The 22,728-nt window shown below is 28.9% G+C and overlaps 1 protein-coding gene across 4 annotated transcripts in view; it reads right to left on the reverse strand.

Moving 5' to 3' along the window:
- Positions 1-22,728, reverse strand: part of LOC142332105 (uncharacterized) — a 528,381-nt gene that overhangs the window by 17,864 nt on the left and 487,789 nt on the right. For all 4 annotated transcript variants that reach the window (XM_075378327.1, XM_075378328.1, XM_075378326.1 and 1 more), the window contains 3 exons: positions 11,255-11,332; positions 3,571-3,673; positions 1,039-1,169 (listed from right to left, as the gene is read on the reverse strand). In XM_075378327.1, coding sequence (XP_075234442.1) covers positions 1,039-1,169; positions 3,571-3,673; positions 11,255-11,332 — 312 coding nt within the window. The remainder of the gene's footprint in view (positions 1-1,038; positions 1,170-3,570; positions 3,674-11,254; positions 11,333-22,728) is intronic.

Consider the following 22,728-nt stretch of genomic DNA (forward strand, 5'->3'; position numbering starts at 1 on the left):
CCAAATATTCAGGTTATATTAATTTAAGCCTTAGTTACTGCTAAGGAAAAATATTTAAAAAAAAAGGAGACACCATATATAAAACAGGTGTTATTATAATGTTAGTATGAATTTGTACAGATTACAAATTTAGTGAACTAATACTAATAGTGAACTAAATACTACTAAGTACTACTATTACTAACAGTGAACTAAATTTAGTTAGAGAATTAAATAATGGCTAATGAATAAGCTATTTCATTATTTTTTTTGAAATTCATTATGGATGGAGCAAAAAATAAATTACTGTGTGAAAATAAATCAGTTTTATTTCACAGTAGTGTTATTTAATTGATAAATGAGCTATTTACTATCTACTAATTAATTGATAAATTATCTTAATTTATAATTAACTGTTTTAAGTAATTAACTGTAATTAATATACAAGAATTAATTTGTGAATATATATTTTTGTCATCATCTCAAGAAAAATATTTACTATCAAACAAAAGTAAATAATATGATGTATCTCATCAAATGAGAAAAAAATTATTTAATTTTTATTTGGCATTATGTGACCAGTTTTACTTCTTGTATTGGCTAAATCACCAAATTACATCGCTTCTTTTCAGCACCTCCATCAGAAGTTATTTCTTTTCCTGACTTTTAGGCATTTCTGAAAGAAAATGTTTGTTAAAAAACCTCCCATACAATTGATGAATTAAACATAAACATCCACAAATTCAAAAAAATACATTTTTCTGTAAACATTTTCAAATATGCATTCATGTGCATGGTGGTCACTTGCAACATTTGCTACAAGATTATAAGTATCATTTCCAAAATTTATTAAAAAGAACAAAAAATAAACGGAATATGTAAAAACTAATTAACTCCTTGAAAATATTAATTTGAGTGCATGGTTTTTCAAATAATCTTTATAAATTCGATTACATTAAAATTTCCTAGAACTGTTCAAATATAATTACAAACAGTAAGAAAATAATTAATAAATTTGAATATATTGATCCAATGTTAATAATGTAAATATTTAAATACCTGGTGAAAATGTCGACGTCGTGGTGCTCCATGTGTTCTTTTAGGTTTGACAGCCATTTTATGTTTAGCTGCACTATGTGACAATGGTGTTGTCACTACCTCTCCAATTCCCAGTTCCAGTTCTGTAGTACCTGTAACGTTTGAAAAACTTTTATCACTATTATGATGAAAGCCACAATACACGCTATTAAAAGATACATGCATAGCACAGATTTGTTGGTTTGTTTAAATATTAAGAAAATTTAAAGATTAAAATACAATATAGTTTGTAGAACAAAATAATCAACCATCTTATACAATAAAAAATTGAAAACAATTGTCTCAATCAGAATAATAATTACACAGGTTTTTACTCAGTGATTTAGCTTTTGAAGTACCATGATATATATTTTTAAAAATTCAAACATAATATTAATAAGTATTAACAAATTAACTAAATTACAGGTAATAAAGCAAACTTTATTAATTAAAAATTAAAGGGTAACAGAACAAAATTCACAACTGGAGGGATGTCTGAATTCTTAGATGAATTGAATCTTGATTTTCAATTATAATCTACTATAAAGGATAGTTATTTACTAAATCACACAACTGGATAGTAAGTAATTCTATTTCTTTTTCAGCCCAATGACATCAAATAGTTGATGTAAGCCTCTCCCAAACTCCACCAATTAGTCTGTCTTGAGCCTATCTTATCCAGCTATTTCCCACTGTCCTCACAACGTTCTCCGTCCAATGCCTCTCTGGTCTTCCCTGACATCTAACAAATGCTCTCAAATCCATTATCCATTTAGTCCATCTGTCGTCATTTACTCGGGCTAAATGTCTGTATTAGGCTAAAGAGTAAGTACCAAGTTAGAAAAATTAAAGAGGAATTAGGCTTTTGAAATTTTGAACTAAGAAAAAAATCATGATTTCAAACACTCTTTTAAAAGTAATAAAAGGTGAAGATATATAAATGAGTTAGACCAGGAGAAAGGGAGATATCAGATAGATCATATAATACTAAGGCAGATTTTGAAACCAAATTATGGACTGTAGAATGTACCTATGAACAGAAATTGTTTCTGATTACAATAGGTTAAAGTTAAAAAACTAAAGAAAATGATGAGAGCAAATCAATGAAATACAGACTACCTAAAGAAAACAATGTAGAGTTCAAAATCAGTTTTTTATTTTTTAAAAAATCAGATTCAGTTTAAAAACAAACTTAATATGAAAATGATTAAAAAAAATAAGAGATAACTAAAAAAAAATAATAATTATGGTAGGAGAGGAAACTCTGACAGAAAGACACAAATTACAAAATACTAAGAATAACAAAAATATATATTAGGATAAACATAGAAAGTATAAAAATTTTAAAGTTGATGAAGGAAGCAAACTGTATAAACACCTTACAAATAGAATGGGCAAAATAGTAAAGAAACATCGGTTGATCCACAGAACCATTCAGAAGAGGGAAAATTAAGATAATGATTTCAAAAGAGACTCACTATTAACTGAATCTGAATTGAAAAACTTATCCAAGAACTAGGAATTTATGATATATCACCTAAAGTAGTTAAGTGTCTTAAAAACATATGACTGAATAAGCTGCTGAAAATTTAGAAGCCAAATTTATGAAGTAAGAGAAATACCCTATATGATTTTAAAAGGAGTCTATTACCATACCAAAGAAACCAGAAGCAAATATATTTGATAACACATCAGATTATCTCTCATGTACCACAAACACTTTCTGGGATAGTGTACAAATGAGCAGAATGTGTAATAGAAGTAATACCTTCTTTTTAGATAAGACTTTTTTTGTTCTAGGAATAAGGAAGACCATTTTTATGTTCTGACTAATCTTAAAAGACAAGATTAAAGAGAGAGGCCACTAAAATATGTCATTTACAGATCTTGAAATGTTTTAAACTTTTAAAAGAAATTAAACTGAAGTATCAAGAAAGACCTGTACACACATCAGGTTGCAATGATGCAAGTAGAAGATGAAGAAAGACAAGCTCTGATTCAGAAAAGAAGGAGACAAGGATGAAATCTGTTCTAATTGCTTTTCAATTTGTATATAAAAGAAGCAATATAGGAATTGAAGTTATATTTTAACTCTAACAGTTCCTCAATAGTATTTTCCATCCCCCATTCTGTTAAAGCATTTGAATCAAAAACAAATTATGATCTGTTAGCCGGAGTTAACAAATCTAAGCTATATAAAGATACTACAAATCACAAAAACTATGGACAAAGCTGCCTAAGAATCCTAGATCAAATAGCTGCACTAAACATAAAGAAACATCCAAAATACAATACAAATCAATCTAACAGTACTAGACATCCAATTCATCATAACCAACCAAATTTTTACAGATAAAATGTATGACAAATATATACTACAAATAAATGGCTTGGTACAAGAAGAATAATCTCAATTAATGATTCTTCATGAACTTGCTTGTAGTTACGCCTGAATAAAATAAATAAATAATAAGTAAGAAAAAAATAAAGAAATAAGTAACTGCATTTACAAACCTTGTATACCAAGGGTTCCAATAAATAAATCACTGTTGACTAGATTCCTCTTTTCTTGTAATGATAACTTTGATGAATGACGGGAACTCTGTCCACAGGAATCCTAAAAAAAATCATATGATGAATAGTATCATAAAGTGAAAAATAAAACATTATAAAGCAAATAAAAATTAATGTACACAAACGTTCACTCATCTATATTAATATGTATATTAAATACATACATTAAATATAATACAATTACAATTACAATTACAATATAATACCAGTAAAAAACGTATGTTTCAACTGTACTTTACTGTTTATTTTCATGTGTGAGGAACTCGCCTTATGCACTTATATTTAGGTAATGTTAACATTACTGGAAACAGGCCTGGAATTTTTTTCCACATACTCATGAATTCCTTTCTCACATCATGGTGAACATTAATGATAACAGAAAATCGCCTTCTTTTAGCACATTTTAAAATTTTGATAAATGCCAAAATTATTAGGATGCAAATCAGGTGAATAAACAAACAGGATGACCAAATTTAATAATAAACTGTTTGGGTCGGAAGCTGCATCATGACTTAACCTTATTCTGATGCATGATCTACTTAGTCAAGCTATGATTCAGGTCTTTTCCTGCAAAACAGTTTCATAAGTAATCTTTTCAGCATTATTATTACTTAATTATATTAAATCACATTTAAGCCATTAATCATATTGAATTTTCTCTCAGATCATACAAAATTTCATACTTTTTTATATTTGCCGTAATTTTTTTTTTTTTGGCTGCCATGTTTAATTTTCTTTGATTGTTTTATATAACTTCTCACCCATCTTTTACGTGCTTTTCTTTAACTCACTTTCATTCCATGGTTAACGCATAGTACACATGTGGAGAAGGTAGTAAGGTAGTATAGAAGGTAGAAGTAGTACACATGCGCAGTAGGCTTTTGGGTTGTACATCAATGAAGTCTAGTCGATCAACCAACATAACACTTTTAATGCCCTTATACAAGATATCAAAAACTCCCATAATTTACTACCGTAAATATTTAAACACTGTACTGATAAAAACTATGTAAATAAGAAGTCCCTTTAGAGTGTAATAAATCCAGCTTAACTGGGGTCTACTGTTGCCAATTCTCACCGCTGATATTGCTCATTGCCACTAGAAAAGGTAGGAGGATAAGTCACAGTGGGGATTGTCTGATGAATTCATTTGTGATGGGATGACCGTAGTCGCAGTTGAGTGTGAAATGATGTGAAACAGTGAACAAGTGCATTCACTGTCAAAGAGCATTTGTTAGTTTGTGTGTGGGTTCACAAACGTCCAAACACTGTAGAATATTATGAATGACTTTTTTGAGCATTTTGGAAAATCGTCACCATCACGACAATTGTTGCTGACATGGATGAAGAAGGCTTCTGCAATGAAAAATATTCTTGATGTGCCACGCAGTGGGAGGCTGATCACTAGAGCTGAGACATGTGCTGCTGTGGAGGCATCGATCCAGCGATCACCAATGAAATCAATGCGCAACCATTCTGCAGAGTTAGGCATTCCACGATCAACAATGCAAGACCACATGTGGTAGGACTTAAAAGTTAAATATTTTTGTCCAGCCACAGTTAATAAGTTGAGTTGACCTTGATCAACATATTTATGCGTGTCAGTTATTGCTTGAATACCATCCAAGAAAAAAGGATAAAAAGAAAACCTATTGTTCTCAGACGAATGTGCGATTTATCGAGGCTCTTGTAACCAAAATGTTTTTTTCTGGGCAACAGACAATCAATTGAGGAATTAAATCACAATCTGCCACATGTTATGATTTGGCCTGGGAGACAGTTGAACATCTTCTTGGTACTTATTTTTTCAATGACGCAGTAAGCAACACAGTTATCTGAGAATGATCGACGTGTGGTTGCTTCTAGAATTAATGGCAAAAGGGATTGCTGACATCATTACATCATGCACTGAAGCACCATCTTGTTGAAATGGCACATTTTGCTTATATTGTCCGCAGACGCCTCAATGAAATTTTAGCAAATCACTGGATCGGGGACATGTGTCAGAAGAGTTAGCGGCTCTATAGGCTTGGCCAGCAAGAAGCCACATCTCACAATGCATTCTGGGGTTTTGTAAAAAAAAAGATATGAAAACGTAGATATGCCAACAACAAGCAGCTCCAAGACGTTGTTTGTTCAGCATCTCCAATGATCACCTCTGATATGCTGTTGTGGATGAACTGGGAGGTGCCTACAGCTGTGCTTTGAACATGGTGGAACCCACACAGACGTTTTAGATCCATAGAAGGTAAAATGCATCTATCCTAGTAATTTCATAACTAACATGCATAAAGGGACTTCCCGTCGCCCATCCCATATATATTTATAGCTATAAAACAAAATGTCCTGACTTATAACCAACCCCCAGCAAAAACTACAGATGCCATTATTTTAACGGCATAAGTGCACACTAAGAAATTATTATTTTTTTTAATTCAGAGTTAAATCTGTAAAAATGGGGTAATATTACATTTTACTATTTTTTTTTTTTTTTTAATTTCTTGATTCCAAATGAAGACATCAACTTGATTTTTGATGTGTGATATCTTCATTTGAAAAATCTAAAAACCAGTTCCTAAATTTTTCAAAATTCAAAAGGTAAAAAAAATTTGAACAATGATTGCAAATTTTCCTCATTTCCAACTATACTACAAGGATACTCCCTTGAATTAAGCTTGCAAATACTCTTCAATAAATATCTAAAAATCATTTTCAGGTTTTTTGAATTTTTATGTTTTAAGGATGCGATGGTGTACAGCATCGCAGCTCAACCAACACAGCCACTGCCACTGTTACTATATGTCCAACACGATTGGCTGTACTTGTCTTTGGTTAGTTAACTAAAAAAATGAAGTATGGTCATCTCTAGTGGTGTTTAATGGGTAACGCTACGAACTGGGTAAAATATTTTACTAGTATGAAGATCAGGTAACCAGCTAAACAGCAATTACTACTATTTTTAAGATGGAGAGCAACTATTTTGTAACCTGCATTCTGCACTTCACTTAAAGTTTAAGTCCTGTACTGACCAAACTGTAGCTCTGCAGAGATTACAATACACTGATAGTTTTTATAAATTGAACAGACTTTAAATTTTATTTATGATTATTATTCATACAAGCATGAGTTTAATGAACACAGAGTGTTGCCCCCTGTCTAAACGGGAAGGGCTCACTTCGCTCGCCTTTCCCATTTAGCTGACTTACTGAAATTAATCGTTTTAAGATTCATATTATTCCCCTGAATTCTATTAATGTAATATAAACCACCATAAATTGTTTACATAAATCGAATTTTTAAAAATATGCAAAATAATATAAATAAAATATAACTATATGTAGAGGGAGAGAGCCTTGTATTTTATTATTTTAATTATGTAAAATGTTTAAATACAAACAATAACATAAAAAGTAGTAAATATTAGGCATAATGAATTACACATTATTAAACAAATAAAACATGAAACATATAAAAAAAATAAAAACAGAACTTGAGAAATATACTAGGAACTATAAAAATTATGTAATAATTTTACATAAAAATTACTGATTATTAATAATAATAGGCTGATAATACATTATCAATCTAGTAACAAAGATTAGAATATTTAAAAGTAATATTTAGAAGAACATTTAGTACAGTATAATGCATTTAATAAACAAACGTGTTATTAATTATTGTTATTTATCAAACAATTCAAATCGCTTTAGATTAAAAAGTACTAATATAATGTACTTAAAAATCAATTATTGTATATCAATCAATTATATAATTACATTTATTATAGAATAAACTTTATCTTAAATAAAAAATTAATTACCCATACCACAATGTAAAAATTGATTATATTTCTAATTAATTATTAATATATTTTTTATAAATAAATATACTTATTTGATTACATTTTTTAATATCATTTTATAAAAGTAATAAAATCAGAATAAAAAACTAAACTGTTTTCATTGAAATTCTAAAGTAATGAAAAAATTTAACGATTGGATTACCTAATTTTAATATGGATAAAACAAACAAGTAGCAATGCTACTCAAGTAAACTAATTATAAGTTAGTTGTGCCCGTATATATAACCCACCGGGTTGGTCTAGTGGTTAACACGTCTTCCCAAATCAGCTGATTTGGAAGTCGAGAGTTACAGCGTTCAAGTCCTAGTAAAGCCAGCTATTTTTACACGGACTTGAATACTAGATCGTGGATAACGGTGTTCTTTGGTGTTTGGGTTTCAATTAACCACACATCTCAGGTATGGTCGAACTGAGAATGTACAAGACTACACTTCATTCACACTCATACATATCATCCTCATTCATCCTCTGAAGTATTATCTAAACGGTAGTTACCGGAGGCTAAACAGGAAAAAGAAAGAAAAGTTGTGCCCGTATAACCAATTTATTTAATTTAAAATCAATTTTATTAATTTTTTTAACTCCCAACACCTACAGTTTTTATCTATGTAATTTTTTTTTAAAGAAAAGTATGGTATTACTTTCAGTTGCATGGTGGGATTGGCAAGTGAAAATGAATTTTCAATATACTTTGAGGTATGAGGAGTAGGAAAATACCATTCATATATCAAATTTTGTGGTTTGAAAATTTCAAAAACTACTATGTATCTATTTGATTGAAATTTAGATATGCTATAGTAGTATCTGAAGTTGTACATGTGAAATTTGATGAAGATTGGTTAAGTTGTTGAGTTACGCTCAATTTAAGGTTGAAAACGGGCAACATAATGTCAATTTGAGGATATGTTGACTGTGTAGTAGTGTATTTTCCATATGGGCTTATCTGGTGAGTCACTGCGGTGAGCAAGTTGAAATTTGATGCTTGTGTGGAGTCTGATCGTTAATCGACTGTATGTAGTGGCATTGCACTCTAAAAATCAATGTTTTCTGACTGCAAAATAGTTAAGAGCATCAGAAACAGAAAGTCAATCTTCTTATGTAGAACTAAGCAAGTTTTTTTAGAAATAAAATCTTACTAATCTCTAAAAAGTAGCAAACTTATCAGTATTTAAATTCAATGAAAGGTAGAGAGTACTATTACTCACCATGAAGGTCAAATAATAGATTATTTCTCTTGCCTAACAAGACAAATTTATGGGTTTTTAATTAGAACATTGGGGTGATGAAATTTTGATTTCATTTACAAAAAGATTAAATCATATATATATATATATATATATATTTTAAATATTTTATAATATTTTAGCTTTGACTGTTATGGTAATTTAATCAAATGGAAATTTGTAGCGGCTGCATAAAGACATGCCTGACTGGGATTTAAACCTGTGACCTCCGGATGAAAGGCTGAGATGCTACCTTTTCTCCATGGAGATTTGACGGAATGGCGATAAATCATATTGTTCTGGTTTGAAATGCCTTAATTAACTGCTAAATTTGTCATTATTATAAAATATTTATCATACTTATTTATTTATATTTTGCAGTTTTAAATACAATATTATATCTTGGGGCTGCTAAAAAAAAAAAAAGTTTCCAGAATATAAAAATAACTTCAGATTTTTTGTTCGGTACCAGTAAACACAATTCATGAAGACAGTTTCTAGTAAATTAGATTAAAGAATAATTATTCATAAAATGTGATGACTATACACAATTAAGAAAAATGTGACTGTGCATCAGTAGGTTATGTGAAAAGTTTATAGATTAACCTGGTGCCTCAAGCGAGACTAATGAAGGTTTCTTTGTAGCAACTATGATGATTTCAATAGCATTAAGTACTATTTCTGTTTTGCATATCACAAAAACAACAAGCCCCGCTGACTTATCATTTAAATGTCAGCTTCACAAAAGAGGAAATAAAGATTAAAAGCTGAATATCACAAGAGGTTTCAGGTCGAATGTACAAGAGAGAGAATGTGAAAAACCAGCAATGACATCTCATTTTTTTAAAATTATTTGTTATCCTTGTATAATATGTAAATATGTAAACAAGGTAATATATTATATTCCCATCTACATTACAATGTCATATTTTGGGGCTCCCTCAAAAAGTCAGAATGAGTTTTTAAGATTACGAATTGTTTAAACAGATATTTACAAAATTAACAATGCCAACATACCCTTGTGTTTGCAATTATGGATATGCAATCTTTGCTAAAAAGAATACTCACTCTAAAAAATAACAATATCCACCCCTCTATCAAACCAGACAACAAAACTCTTTTCATATAACTCAAGACAATACGTTAAGCCTTATGGGTAGGGTCTTATTAAGCTTCTGTAGTCATTTTTAATAAATTACCAATTTATTTTTTATTTTTTCGCTTGGCTTTTTCCAGGTGAAACACTTCGGCATTATCATCTCCCAAACATGATGTATTTGTTAAATTTTTAACTAAATGTTAAAAATTCACAATTAAAAATATAAAATGGCATTTGAAATTGACATCATTTGAAAAAGTTTTCCCACCAATTTATTTAAAATATAATTTAAATTTTTTTATGGAAACAATATTATTCTAATGATGAATTTTTAAATAATACTAATTAAAAAACCCTTGATATTTCTTCTGCATCCCATTCAATGTATAAATAATTGTAAATATGCACTCAAGATAATTTTCAATAGCATCATCTGAATTGTGAACTATTTTGTAGTAATTTTTTATATTTAATGTATTTAGGTACCTTAAACTATTTCATACATTTATACTTAAATAATTAATATGGACTTATATTATTATATCTATTTTTATCTTAAATTTATGTTTTTATATTAATAATTTATTTTATAATGACATAATTCTATTATAATGTATTATTTATGTACCGATCAGAATACAAAATTTATTTGATTTTTTAATTTCCTTATTACATCCTCAGCATTGTAACATTTATTTCAATAAGAATGATAACATGGATAAAATGTTACGTGAAAAAGTATCAGATCCTTGTCTAGAATTGAACCTGAGACTAGCTATTGTAGATACCAGCATGCTAACCACTATAACTGGTTAGTCAGTATAATTATTCAAAATAAGTAGAAGTATAAGAGGAATAAAAAGATATATTCATTTTTAGATTTATGCAATGACTGACAACACAGCAAACGCAAACTTTGGAATTTGAAACCAGTGATATAACCTTGAATTGAAGTTCTAAGAAACGATAATTGTATATTACAATATTATAAGAATAACACATAAATAAAACTTTATAATCCAATACAGTTTAGATTTAAGTAGATTTAAAAATTTTTTTTTTAATTTTCTCCCGAAATATTTTTTACATTTTTATTTTAAAAACATATTTTTATATAGATTGAAGAAAATACATTATGTAATCAAAGTTACATACTATATTCAAAACAAATCCCTTATCAGTATGAAGAAATAAGTGTTTATATAGAAAAAATTCATATCATATTATTAACTACCAGAAAAAATAAAGTAACATGAAAGCATTAATGAAATAAATTAAAATTAGATGGCAAAGCGCTTTGCAAAATTATTAAGGATTTGAAGGTACACAAATAGCCAGTATTTATTCAACAGATTAAAATAAAACTGAAAATATATTCAAATTTTTATCACAATGTTTTTCAAATAATTTTAAGAAGTTAAATATAAAAAAAAAATTTACCTCATCCATTTCAGAGCTGCCCATACTAAGTAATGATCCATCACTACAAGTACTATGAGAAGATTTGTTGGTAGTTTCCTGAAACAAAAGAATGAAAAAATGCATAAAACAAATAATAATAGTTATCTGAAATAACCCTTTTAGTAATTTCAGTTACAAAAAATTTAACCTAGAATAATCCAACAGATTAAGTTATCAAACATAATTGATATATACCTGACATTTCTACATTTACCAGTATCTCTATTCATACTTGCAAGGAAATTCATAAAAAAAAAAAAATACATCAGCTTTCATCAGCATATGAAAAGTAATTTTAAATCTTTGTCTCTAAATTATTTGTAAAGATTTATTCCAATTAAATCCCAAATAAATATTTATCAACAGAAACTTATCTAGATAATCAAAGTATTAGAACCAACTTCTAAAAAAATAATGTTTTCTTTATTTGAATATAATTTTTAGGAGGATCAGGGCTAAATATTGATGATAGATGCCGCAATTAGTTTGGTTTTTGAGAAATTGCTGGATAGTAAACAGAAAACTTGACCAGTACCACGGAAAATCAGTATTCTTACTGAGATCCAATGGTGCTAACAGATGGATAATGGTGAACAGATGATACAAGTATTTTTCCAAGAACGGAATAAGGATAAAGAAAGGACAATCATTTCATCTAACTGCCTATTACCAGAATGTAGTTTACTGTCTTGCCTAAGTCCTCGTTTACTTTTACATACAATGCTTCACATTAGGCTACAGTATTGACAATGGTTGAAGTAGACTTATAAAACTTGAGATCTACTAGTCAGATTAAAATATACTTGGATAATAAATCTGAATTAAATCTATCTTTTAACCAAACTAAAAACAGTCTAGAAGAGGAATGATTCAATCAGAAACACCGACACAGCTCCATTATTGAATTGACAAAGTAGACAGCTTCTTAATTTCTAGAAGAAAAAGCAATTTTTTTGCAGTATATGAGGTGCTACCCAAAAGTTCTTCTCTTGCTGAATTTTTCAATTCACTACAAACAGCTACGCGATTTTGTTTCTGGTCGCTATTCAACACTCTCGGTACGAATTTTGCAGCAATGCGTCTCATGTTCAAATTGTCCGACAAGATGGGTTGCACGGACCCATATGACATTTGTACGATTGCACAAACATCATGGATTGTTTGTCTACGATCTACAATAGCCTCTCGCACTTTCGCGATGTTTTCTGGTGTTGCGCTTGTTGATGGTCTTCCTGAACGCTCATCATCATCGACTGTGGTTCATCCATCTTTGAATCGTTTGTACCACAAAAAAGTTTTACTTTTACTCATAGCATTGTCACCAAATGCTTCCACAAGCATCTGATTGGTTCCTGCACCAGTTTTTTAAGCATGAAGCAAAATTTGATACAGGTTCTTTTCTCTTTAAAATCTGCCATTTAGAACTTCACCGAAGCAGTAAAACACAACGTTACACAACCGCACGAAAGTCAACAATGCAGCCTCTCACCGTCAGCTGTTGGAACACTGAATCACAAAGAGTACTGTTAGCCACATCTAGCGGGAACAGGTTGTACCAGCAATGGTTCGCGCGCAAAATTCAAATTCCCCGACCTTTTGGGTAGCACCTCATATGTGTAGTAAGCATCATCTTCTCTGGAGAATCTGTCTTTTGAAAAATTTTAACTGAATATCCTCATTTTTTTTTTTAGCATCATCTTTCATTTCTTTTAATTTTCTTCCTTTCTAAACATCTATAGGTATCCCACACCTTCTCCTTTTTTAATAAATATACTCGTACGATTTCTTCAATGCAAAATGACTTAATGAACAATGGGCAAAAATGTTATAATAAACATTTACTTGATTGAAAAGTCAACCCAAATGAGGCTGAGGTCAAGATTCAAGATTGGTAGTAAAACTACTACCGGAAGGAGCTTTGAAAAACTCTTTTTAAAGGATTTTATTTGAATGACACGTTTCTTTGAATAAATGTTATTTATATTCATGGATTTAGGTGTGTCAGCTCTCTATCCATGGTATCTAATGGAAGGACTGTTTTATAAATTAAGATTTACAGCTGTTAACTGTCAAACTGTATTCTGATTGATTCTATCAGTAATAAGAAATAATGATATAATTTTTCATTAAAATCTGCAAGCGAGGAGAAATTTTCTCAGAGGTGTTCAATATTTATTTTTCATTATCAATTATATCCTCCTGGTCTGAAATTGATGAATGTAATAAGTTACTGTTATGCTCATTACATGAAAAAGAGATGCAACAGCCAATATCGAGAAAGATATATTAGATACTTTAGAGAGAAAAAAGATTTCTTTTTAACATTTAAAAACTTGGGAAAAAATCAAGCTATACTGTAGGTTTGAATTATGATTATCTATATAAAAAAATTCAATCTTGGTCAATTTTTATCATACATTAAAAAAAAAAAAAACTAAATCAGAGTACTTCTCTGTTTAAACACTTTAAAAAAGTATGTGGCATATCTCTTTAACTCTATTTTTTTGTGATATTTAAAAAATCTCTTTTCCTTTCTAAAGCCCCCCTCTAAAAAGAAAAAGTAACAAATTTTGGTAGGAAATTAAGTTTCAAAAAGGTAAGTTTTATTTTTTTAATTTTCATCGGCTTAATGATTTTTACAATATCCTAATGAATTTTACTTATTTTTCCTATTTTAATATTTATTTTTAATTTCCCAGATGTTTAATAATTCATTTAGGGTTCAAGTTTAGAGAACTATTAAGATAATAAAATAAGAAATTGCTACAATACAACGTTCTTTCTATGTTTAAAAAATTCTAGATCAAAATTCAAATATACGCCATCGTACTCCAATGAATATGTTGTATACAAATACTTAGACTTCATTTATGATCAAGTTGGCCATGACCTGTGAAATGAATGAACTAACCAGTTTAGTTTAGTCTGCCTACAACATGTTTTTGCACATAAGTAGTAACTTAGTATACGCTGTTGCTGTACTATATTTAAAAATGCTCTCCCTTCCACAAGTTAATATAACATACACACCCACCATATTCCATAATAATAAAAATAATAAGACAAAAATATTATTTAGACACGAGTTCAAACTATGTACTTTTTTTAGTAGCTGCTGACTTAGGTTAATACTACAATAAAAATGTAGACGCTTGTAAAACTTTCAAAACAGTTAACAGTCTATCGACTTCATAATTTCCTTGTTTGTTGGTTATTTGTCTACACTACACCTGTCACTTAAACATCGTATTAGTTATAGTTTTGCATTCATTGGAGCATACTGCATTACAACAGAAACAGTAATGCTGTAATTTTTTTTTTAAATGGTAGGATAAACATGTTCTCATGTACAGAGCTTAATATAAAGTGGAGTTATATTGGCAAAAGTTTGAGAAAATTGAACCCAAAGAACTGTGATACTGGGTCAGATACTGACCCAAACTTTTATCAACAAATTTCCTCATATACACAAGTTTATGTGATAAATTTAATAATTTATGTGATAATTTCATAATTACTAATTAAAATAAATTTATAATAGGTATTTATTGAGCATAAAGTTTGTTATAGCATCTTAGTAGATTTTTCCTTCAAAATTTGACTTTCTATTGCTGAGAAAGAGAGCTTACTTTATCAACTTTGATTTATTTCACCCCCAATTTTTAGATTTTGAAGGATTCTTAGGCTAGAAATGCCTCTTTTTTGAAATTGTAGTAAGAGCATATGCGAGCAGCACATTATATAACTGGGCGTTGACACCTATCTAACTACTAATCATTCTCAATGTTACTTGACTACGATATTTTACATGAACCAGTTTATTAACAAGGACAGTACAAAAGTAATGTAATTATTAAAAACTATTAAAATTATTCAACGTTATCTCGGTTATTTATTTTTTATTATTTGATTCTTAAGCATTTAAATGTTTTTATAAAGAACAATAAAAAGTCAGTGGATGAAATAAAGGTTTGAAATTTTTTTAAATGTCACTATTTGAAGTTTGTTTACCTCACAAGATTATTCTGTTTTCTCTTTAAATTTTCCTGTAAAAAAATTTTCCTGAAATTTATCATAACTATAATCTAAAATATAAAACAGTTTTTCCAAAAATACTTCATAAAACTACCAGTTAAAAAAATGTTTTCTACAGAACTGCTACAATTATATTTTCTCCAACATTTTAATATTAAATATTTAACTTTATTGCCGAATTTATTATACTGTCAACATAAAAAAAATTAACAAATTTTTAAATTAACCTTCAATTTTTAACGTATTAAAAAGATTTCAGTAATGTTTTATTTTGTTCTTATAATTTATTTTTTCTACAGAAAAAGTACTTTTCAGGTCTAAGAGCATAGAATATTTACATAGGTAATAATATTTCATTAAATCATGAACTGAGGTTCATGATTTAATGAACCTCAGTCACTCAAATGAAATCTGTCTGTATGTCTGTTAAAGACATAATATGTGCAAAATTAATAACAATTAAGATGTGTTTGCAAAAATTTATTGATCATAGTGTAATACTAATTCAAACAGGTCAGGTTATAAGAAATCCTATTACACTAGAGCAAACCTCCTGCAGCCTAATGTATTTCTCTGACATTTGCCACAATGAAAGGGGGACCCCCCCCCCACCAACAACCAATAAAGATGATCACAATCTAAGTTTTGAATCCTTAAATTTTCTAAAACATTAAATGAATGTAATATTTTTTCTTTTTTATTATTATTTATCAAAAATAATCTTTACATTACATTAACATGAGTTTTGATGATTTAAAAAAAAATCCATCCAGCAAAAATAAAACAAAAAAAATAATAAAAATTGTAAAAATATGTACAATGGTCATACTTTATGTAGGAATCCTTTTTTCATAGCTAATGTTCAATATAATCTCTGTTGATATCCAAATATTTCTTATATATACAGATGAACTTAACAGTCCCTATGTTAAAAAAATTATCGCACCTGTTACTCAAACCAGTCGCCAGAGGTCATCATTAGTCTGCTAAAAAATTCGTTTAATTTCAGGTATACATGAAAATCTAATCTAGACTTTTCAGAGAATAATCCAGTACCTTCCATTAAAATATTTACAACTGTTCTGCTGTGTTTTGAGCCAAGTGAGAATAAATGTTACATAATCATGTTGGACACAATCTCTTAGTGAACAGGGCACGTTATTTCCACACATTTGCCTCATTCATTACACCTTCCCCATTAATATCAAATGACTATCGATGAAATTCAGCCAGGCAAATGTTTTTTATGCGTTTAAAAAAATAAATCACTAATCACTCCTCACAATTAAAAGTAGTAATGATCAACATAATAAATTAAATATTTAATAAAATGGTAGTCAAAAAAAAAAATGATAACATATCAGAAGTTATTAATTAAATAAAATTTTATGTACTTTTCATTTTTAAAAAATGTATATATGTAATTTAATAGGCGTACAAGGAAGTTATGTGATGTCCACATTAGAGTTTTTGAAATCAAAAGTAAAATAGAAAGAAATTTATTTTATCAGAGAATATTTTAATTTTTTTCAAATAAAAAAAAAATATATATATATATATATATATATAAATTTTATAGTTATATCACTAATGAAGTATATTGTTTTGCAACTCTATAACCACTTCAGACTGCTTATTCTCCCGCACGCACGCAAGTATACAAATATACTTCATATATCATTATTATTTATGAAGTCTAGTAACATAACAAAACAAATTCTAAGAAAAACAAGACAGGAAATTAATACTTCTTTTCTTTTTCAAAAGAAAGCCAAAATTTCTATGACATGTATTTATAACTAGTTCTATATTTTTAAAGTAAATCTTTGTTATGACACTGTTGACAACGTTAGTTAGATATGTCAAATAATTGTATGCGAATATTATCCTGTAGTGAAATCAAAGAGAAAAAAAAGGAAGGGATGTGGTTCAGGGAATGGCAAGTTACTTTGTTACAGTAAATTTATTCATAAATTATTTATGAATAAATTCATCAACTATAAAATTACTAAAGTTATTAAACAAATAAATAAAATAAAGATAAAAAAATAAAATTACTTTCTCATATTCTTATTTATGTCTCTCTCTCTCTCTCTCTCTCTTTTACATATATATATATGTAAAATAATGGAAAAAGATACAAAAAAAAATAAGTAAAAAAGATTTTAAAAATTTCAAAAAATCAATATTTTACACTTTCACAGACTCCCCCACCCTGCATTATTGCCCCAAAGTATTTTTTGGGGGGCAACTTGCACTACTGCTAATCCTAGGAGGAAATAAAAAAACTTCGGTTAAAAATATAAATTAAATAAAAACAGATACCTTTTCTCAATTTTTGGAAAAAGGGGAATTTTGGGCAATTTTTTTTGAATGGTAAGAAGCATGCACGTATAGTTTCAGCTTAAAATAAAATGGGGCTACGTTGGCAAAATTTTTTTTAATTAACCAAAATTAACCACTTTTAGGTAGATTTCATAAGAAAGCTACCAATTGTAATGGGTACCATGATTCGACTTCCGGAAAATTTCGACATATCTTAGCCTTTCACATCCCCCAGACCCCAAAAACCACCGTCAGCTCAAACGTTTATAAATATATATATTTCACTTTCTTGTGTACACGATAACTGCCGTAATTTTGTGCCAATCACTTTCAGATTGTTCCTTAAAAATAACTCGTCCCAAAATCTCGATCGAGTTCGTTAACAGCCAAAGTCGGACCATGGGGATGGAAAAAAGTATAAATTATATTTATAATATAACAATTTCCACTTAATAACTTATTTCCACTCCGACTATTTTTATTATTATGTCTGAGCGCTTTCGGATATTAATCCATTATCAGGAACATTTATATGTTATGCATTATAATTATTTCCTTCACAAATTAATATATTAAATAACAATTGAGAACTTCATACTGATATGATGGAAAACGTCGACATTACTTTTACCTTTTGACGATCAATTGTTGTATTTATAATTTTTGTTTTTAAAATTCAAAATTCGTTTAATATATTAATTTATGAAGGAAATAATTATAATGCATAACACGTAAATGTTACTGATGATGGATTAATATCCGAAAGTGCTCGGACATAATAATAAAAAAAAAAATTGGTAAGTGGAAATTATTATATAATTAATTTATGTCAATACCAACGGGCCATGATTAATAATAAAATTCACAAATATTTTATTAACAAAAATGTGAGAAGTAAAATAGTTTCAGGTTATCTTTCATACAAAGCTAAACAAACTACTACTGCTTAATAATATGCCAAGCCCACAAAAATACAATTATATTCTGCCCGATAAGTTATACCATGCTGCTACCACAGGGATTAGCTGTATAATAAACATCATACGTGAGTCTCAGACTGGTTAAAACAGCAAATTAATGTACCTGTTACTATAACAATAAATACACTGCTTCCAATTTGTAAAGAAAAGTAAACAAAATATCAAAAAAATGGTAGAAAATTCATTTTTCTACCATTCTACGCCAGAGGCGTAGTCTTCTATTTATTTATTTTTTTTGTTATTTAATTTGAAATATTAAATTATAGTGTTACGATGATGAAGGTTTTCCACCGTCAAATTTTCAATCAAATCGGTTAATTTTAAGTTATAATATAACAATAATAAAAATAAGTTATAGTCTAAAAGTTTTTTATATAAATTTTTAAATAAGATTTAAAATTTAAAAAAAAATTCATAATCAAAACTCTTCTGCACACTAAAACTTTTTTTTTTTTTTTAACAATTATTGGTATAATATATATATATATATATATATATATATATATATATATATATATTTCAAATATAAAATTTCACATGATAGAAATAAGAAAAAAGATTCGGAAATTACAATTATGAGTAATAATAAATTGAAAAAACAAAAAGTGAAAGAAAAAAACACAAATGAAGGAAGGTTGCCTTAAAATATATACTGGGTTATGAAAACGTGCATGCTATATACTACTCCGAGCTGTTATAAGAAAAAAAACTAAACTGTGTTGAATATAATAAAAATAATAATAATAAAAACTAAGAGATACGAGAGCTAAATATAGAAAACAAAAAAAAGAAGACGAAGATCGTCCTAGTTTCACCAGGAAGGGGAAAGGAAAAGCAAGAAAGAAAGGTGGTGAGCGGTGGGTAAGCGAATGACTTGAGATCGTTTGTATTCCGTCTTTGTGTCCATTGCACAACTCCCACAAACTAACAGAATAGCTTGCTTACCGTAACACAATTATTCATTACAGCAAATATTATTATTGCTATTTTTAATTTTTAAAAAAAATATTATTAGCTATTATGCACTAATTAATTAATAAAATAAAATGAGAAATCATAAAACTATAAATTAAGAATCTTTTAAATGGAAATTTATAACAATTCCTGAAAAATAAAAGACAATATTACGACATTTTGATATGAAAAGGCAAATATTTTAAAGTAAACAATTATCTAGCGAAAAACACACACACACACACACACACACACACACACACACACACACACAAGAGAATAAAATAAAAAATAAATATGAACAGGCAGCTAGAAAGAGAATTCATCAAAGCAAAAGAAAATCTGTTGTAAAAAAGAATTCATAATAGATACCGGATGATTCAAAAAGGACTTAAAGATTCGGTTGAGGTCTCATTTCATAGAAAAACACATCACGTTTGTCCCCCGACATTCACTTTGGTTCGATATGGCTTCAAATTGTAATGCAACATACATCCCACCTAAAGTCGATTTCATTCCAGGCTGCAACCTCAAATCGAATGTTACCTCTGCAGCCGTGGCGTTAATTTGAAGTCTTAGTTCAACAAGATCAGCAAGCAAGTGTGGTAAAATAAGCCCGATCTTTAATGAAACCCCCACAAGAAAGAATCTAGCAGGATCAAATCTGGGGAGTGAGGTGGCGATGCAACTGGATTTTCACAATCGACCCACCGACCTGAGAATCGAGTATCAAGAAAATCTCGGACTTCTAGGCGGGAATGAAGTGGTACCACGTCTTGCTAATATTAATAGCATCCTATCATTATTGAATACTAATATTGGATTGCTGTTTGGTCATCAGTCTAACTGATGAATTAGAAAATGTTGAAGTATTTCCAGATAAATTATAGCATTTCCGGTTGCCTCCTGGAAGATGAATGAGCCGAACAGTCCTTAGGATACAAAAAACATTAACCTTAGGGTTATCACGTATGTGCTGCAAAGTTCACAAGGGTTTTTGTATCCCATATTCGGCAGTTATGGATGTTCACCTTACCAGTGATGTGAAACGCTGACTCATCACTAAAAATTACATTGTCTAAAGAAGAATCGTTGTCGGCAATTCTATCCATCATTTCCACACAAAACTGTAGCCGAGCAAATTTGTCGTCATTTGTTGAACCACGATTAGTTTGTATGGCTTCAAGTGCAACCGTTTACGTAGTAACGCTAAAGTTACTAATCTGTGGTCCATACAGACGAACCTTTATTAAAAGTTAGACCCCTAAACCTAAACTGAACATTTATTTGTGACGTAGCTGTTTAACACTGCTAGTAGAAACTACAGTTAAAATTTCGGCTCTATTATTCTAGCCGTTTCTAAGATATCACTATAACATACATAAAAAATCCAGTCAAAATTTAAAAAAATATTTAAAATTTGGTGTAAAACCAACGTGTACTAGGAATAGTACATGTAGGTACGTCTGGATGATGCAAAATAAAATATGTCGTCTCCGTAAAATTAACTACACATTACTATTAATCAAGAATTAAAGCAAATCCTAAAAACTGATGATTTCTTCGGATTAATTATATTACACTAATTTTCAAATCAAATTAAATAAAAGCAAATTTAATTTTCAGAAAAACGAGATTTTTAGATTGACAAGTTTTTTTTTACTTCCTTGTACGAAGTATTATGACCGCGAAGAATTTCGGTCAACGGAAATATCTATTTTGATCATCCCTGAATCCATTTTGATTAGTTTCAGCGTGACGTCTGTACGTACGTTCGTATCTCGCATAACTCAAAAACGATTAGCTGTAGAATGTTGAAATTTTTGATTTAGGACGACTGAACCAAAAGTCTCCAAAAAAAGCTAAAAAAGCCAAAAATTTGGATTTTTGGGCAAAAAAGCCCTCATAAAGAGCTTTTCAACGATAAATCATAAGAGGTACTTATTTTCATTGGTTCCAGAGTTAAAGGCAAATAAAATTTTAATTAGATATATTTCGATCTTAAAGGAAAGGCATATCGGCTCGAATCACACTTCATCGTCTTTTTTTAACTTTTATAATTATTAATAAATCAATGTATTTAAATTTATAAAAAAGTTATTTAAATACACTGATTTATTAATAATTATTAACCCGTAATTCAATAACAAAAAATAAAAAATAAAATCAGAAGTTATTAGTGAAATAAAATTTTATGTACTAATTTTAGATTTGGCAAAACTAATATTAATTGAAAATGTTCATTTAGAATCGTACTATTTTTGGATTCTCTAGTTTAGCTTCTGTTTAATCTTATTTAATTATTCTGGAATTTCTTTTTAATTTTATCTACGTTTAAGTAACTACAGAGTGACTGAAACATAGACCCTCACAAGAACAACATATACACTGAGGCATATACATGCCCGATCTTTAATAAATTGCAAAAAAATTCTTATCTTTTAGTTCATTACTGCTCTGATATTGTCGGACAATATTCTCCCAAAGTCGGAGTTGATAATCATTTCGTTTATTTTTTGTTGCCAATCATTTAATCGCTCTTTGGTTTGATAATTCTTCTGATCTTAATTTGTGTACACGTTGTCTAGTTTCAGCATTGTGTAACTGTGTTCACTTTATTAAACAATTGAAGGATCGTATCGCATTTTCAAATGAAGTGCACCAAAAAATGTGTACATACATGTACACATTTTAAAATACATTTTAATAGGCGTACAAGGAAGTCATGTGGTGTATACATCAACTTTATTTTAGTAAACTCTTTCCTTCACTACCTCAACAGAATGTTAAGAAAACATTTTAAAAATAAATCGAGTTCTTAATAACTTATTTTTCGTCATCCTCGAAGAAAATTATAATCTTTAATTTATTATTTTTAAACAGGAAGGAGATGTCAATTCAAATCTTATACCTTTTTTTAAAAATAAGTTCAACCTTATTCTTCACCAAATGTAACAATTTCTATGATTATTATTTTCTAGCAAAATTCTTCTGCGATCTCGTAATAAATATTTTCCAAAACGATACTTAAAAAAAAATTGATTACATTATTTTCTACAAAGTTTATTTCAATTTTTACTTGTTTATCATTATCATTTATTATTTATTCATAATAATATGTAATTTCAAGTCATTCCGATATTTAAAACATTTTCACAT

This window comes from Lycorma delicatula, chromosome 11 (genome assembly GCF_047948215.1).
Source record: "Lycorma delicatula isolate Av1 chromosome 11, ASM4794821v1, whole genome shotgun sequence".
NCBI classification, from domain to species: Eukaryota; Metazoa; Arthropoda; class Insecta; order Hemiptera; family Fulgoridae; genus Lycorma; species Lycorma delicatula.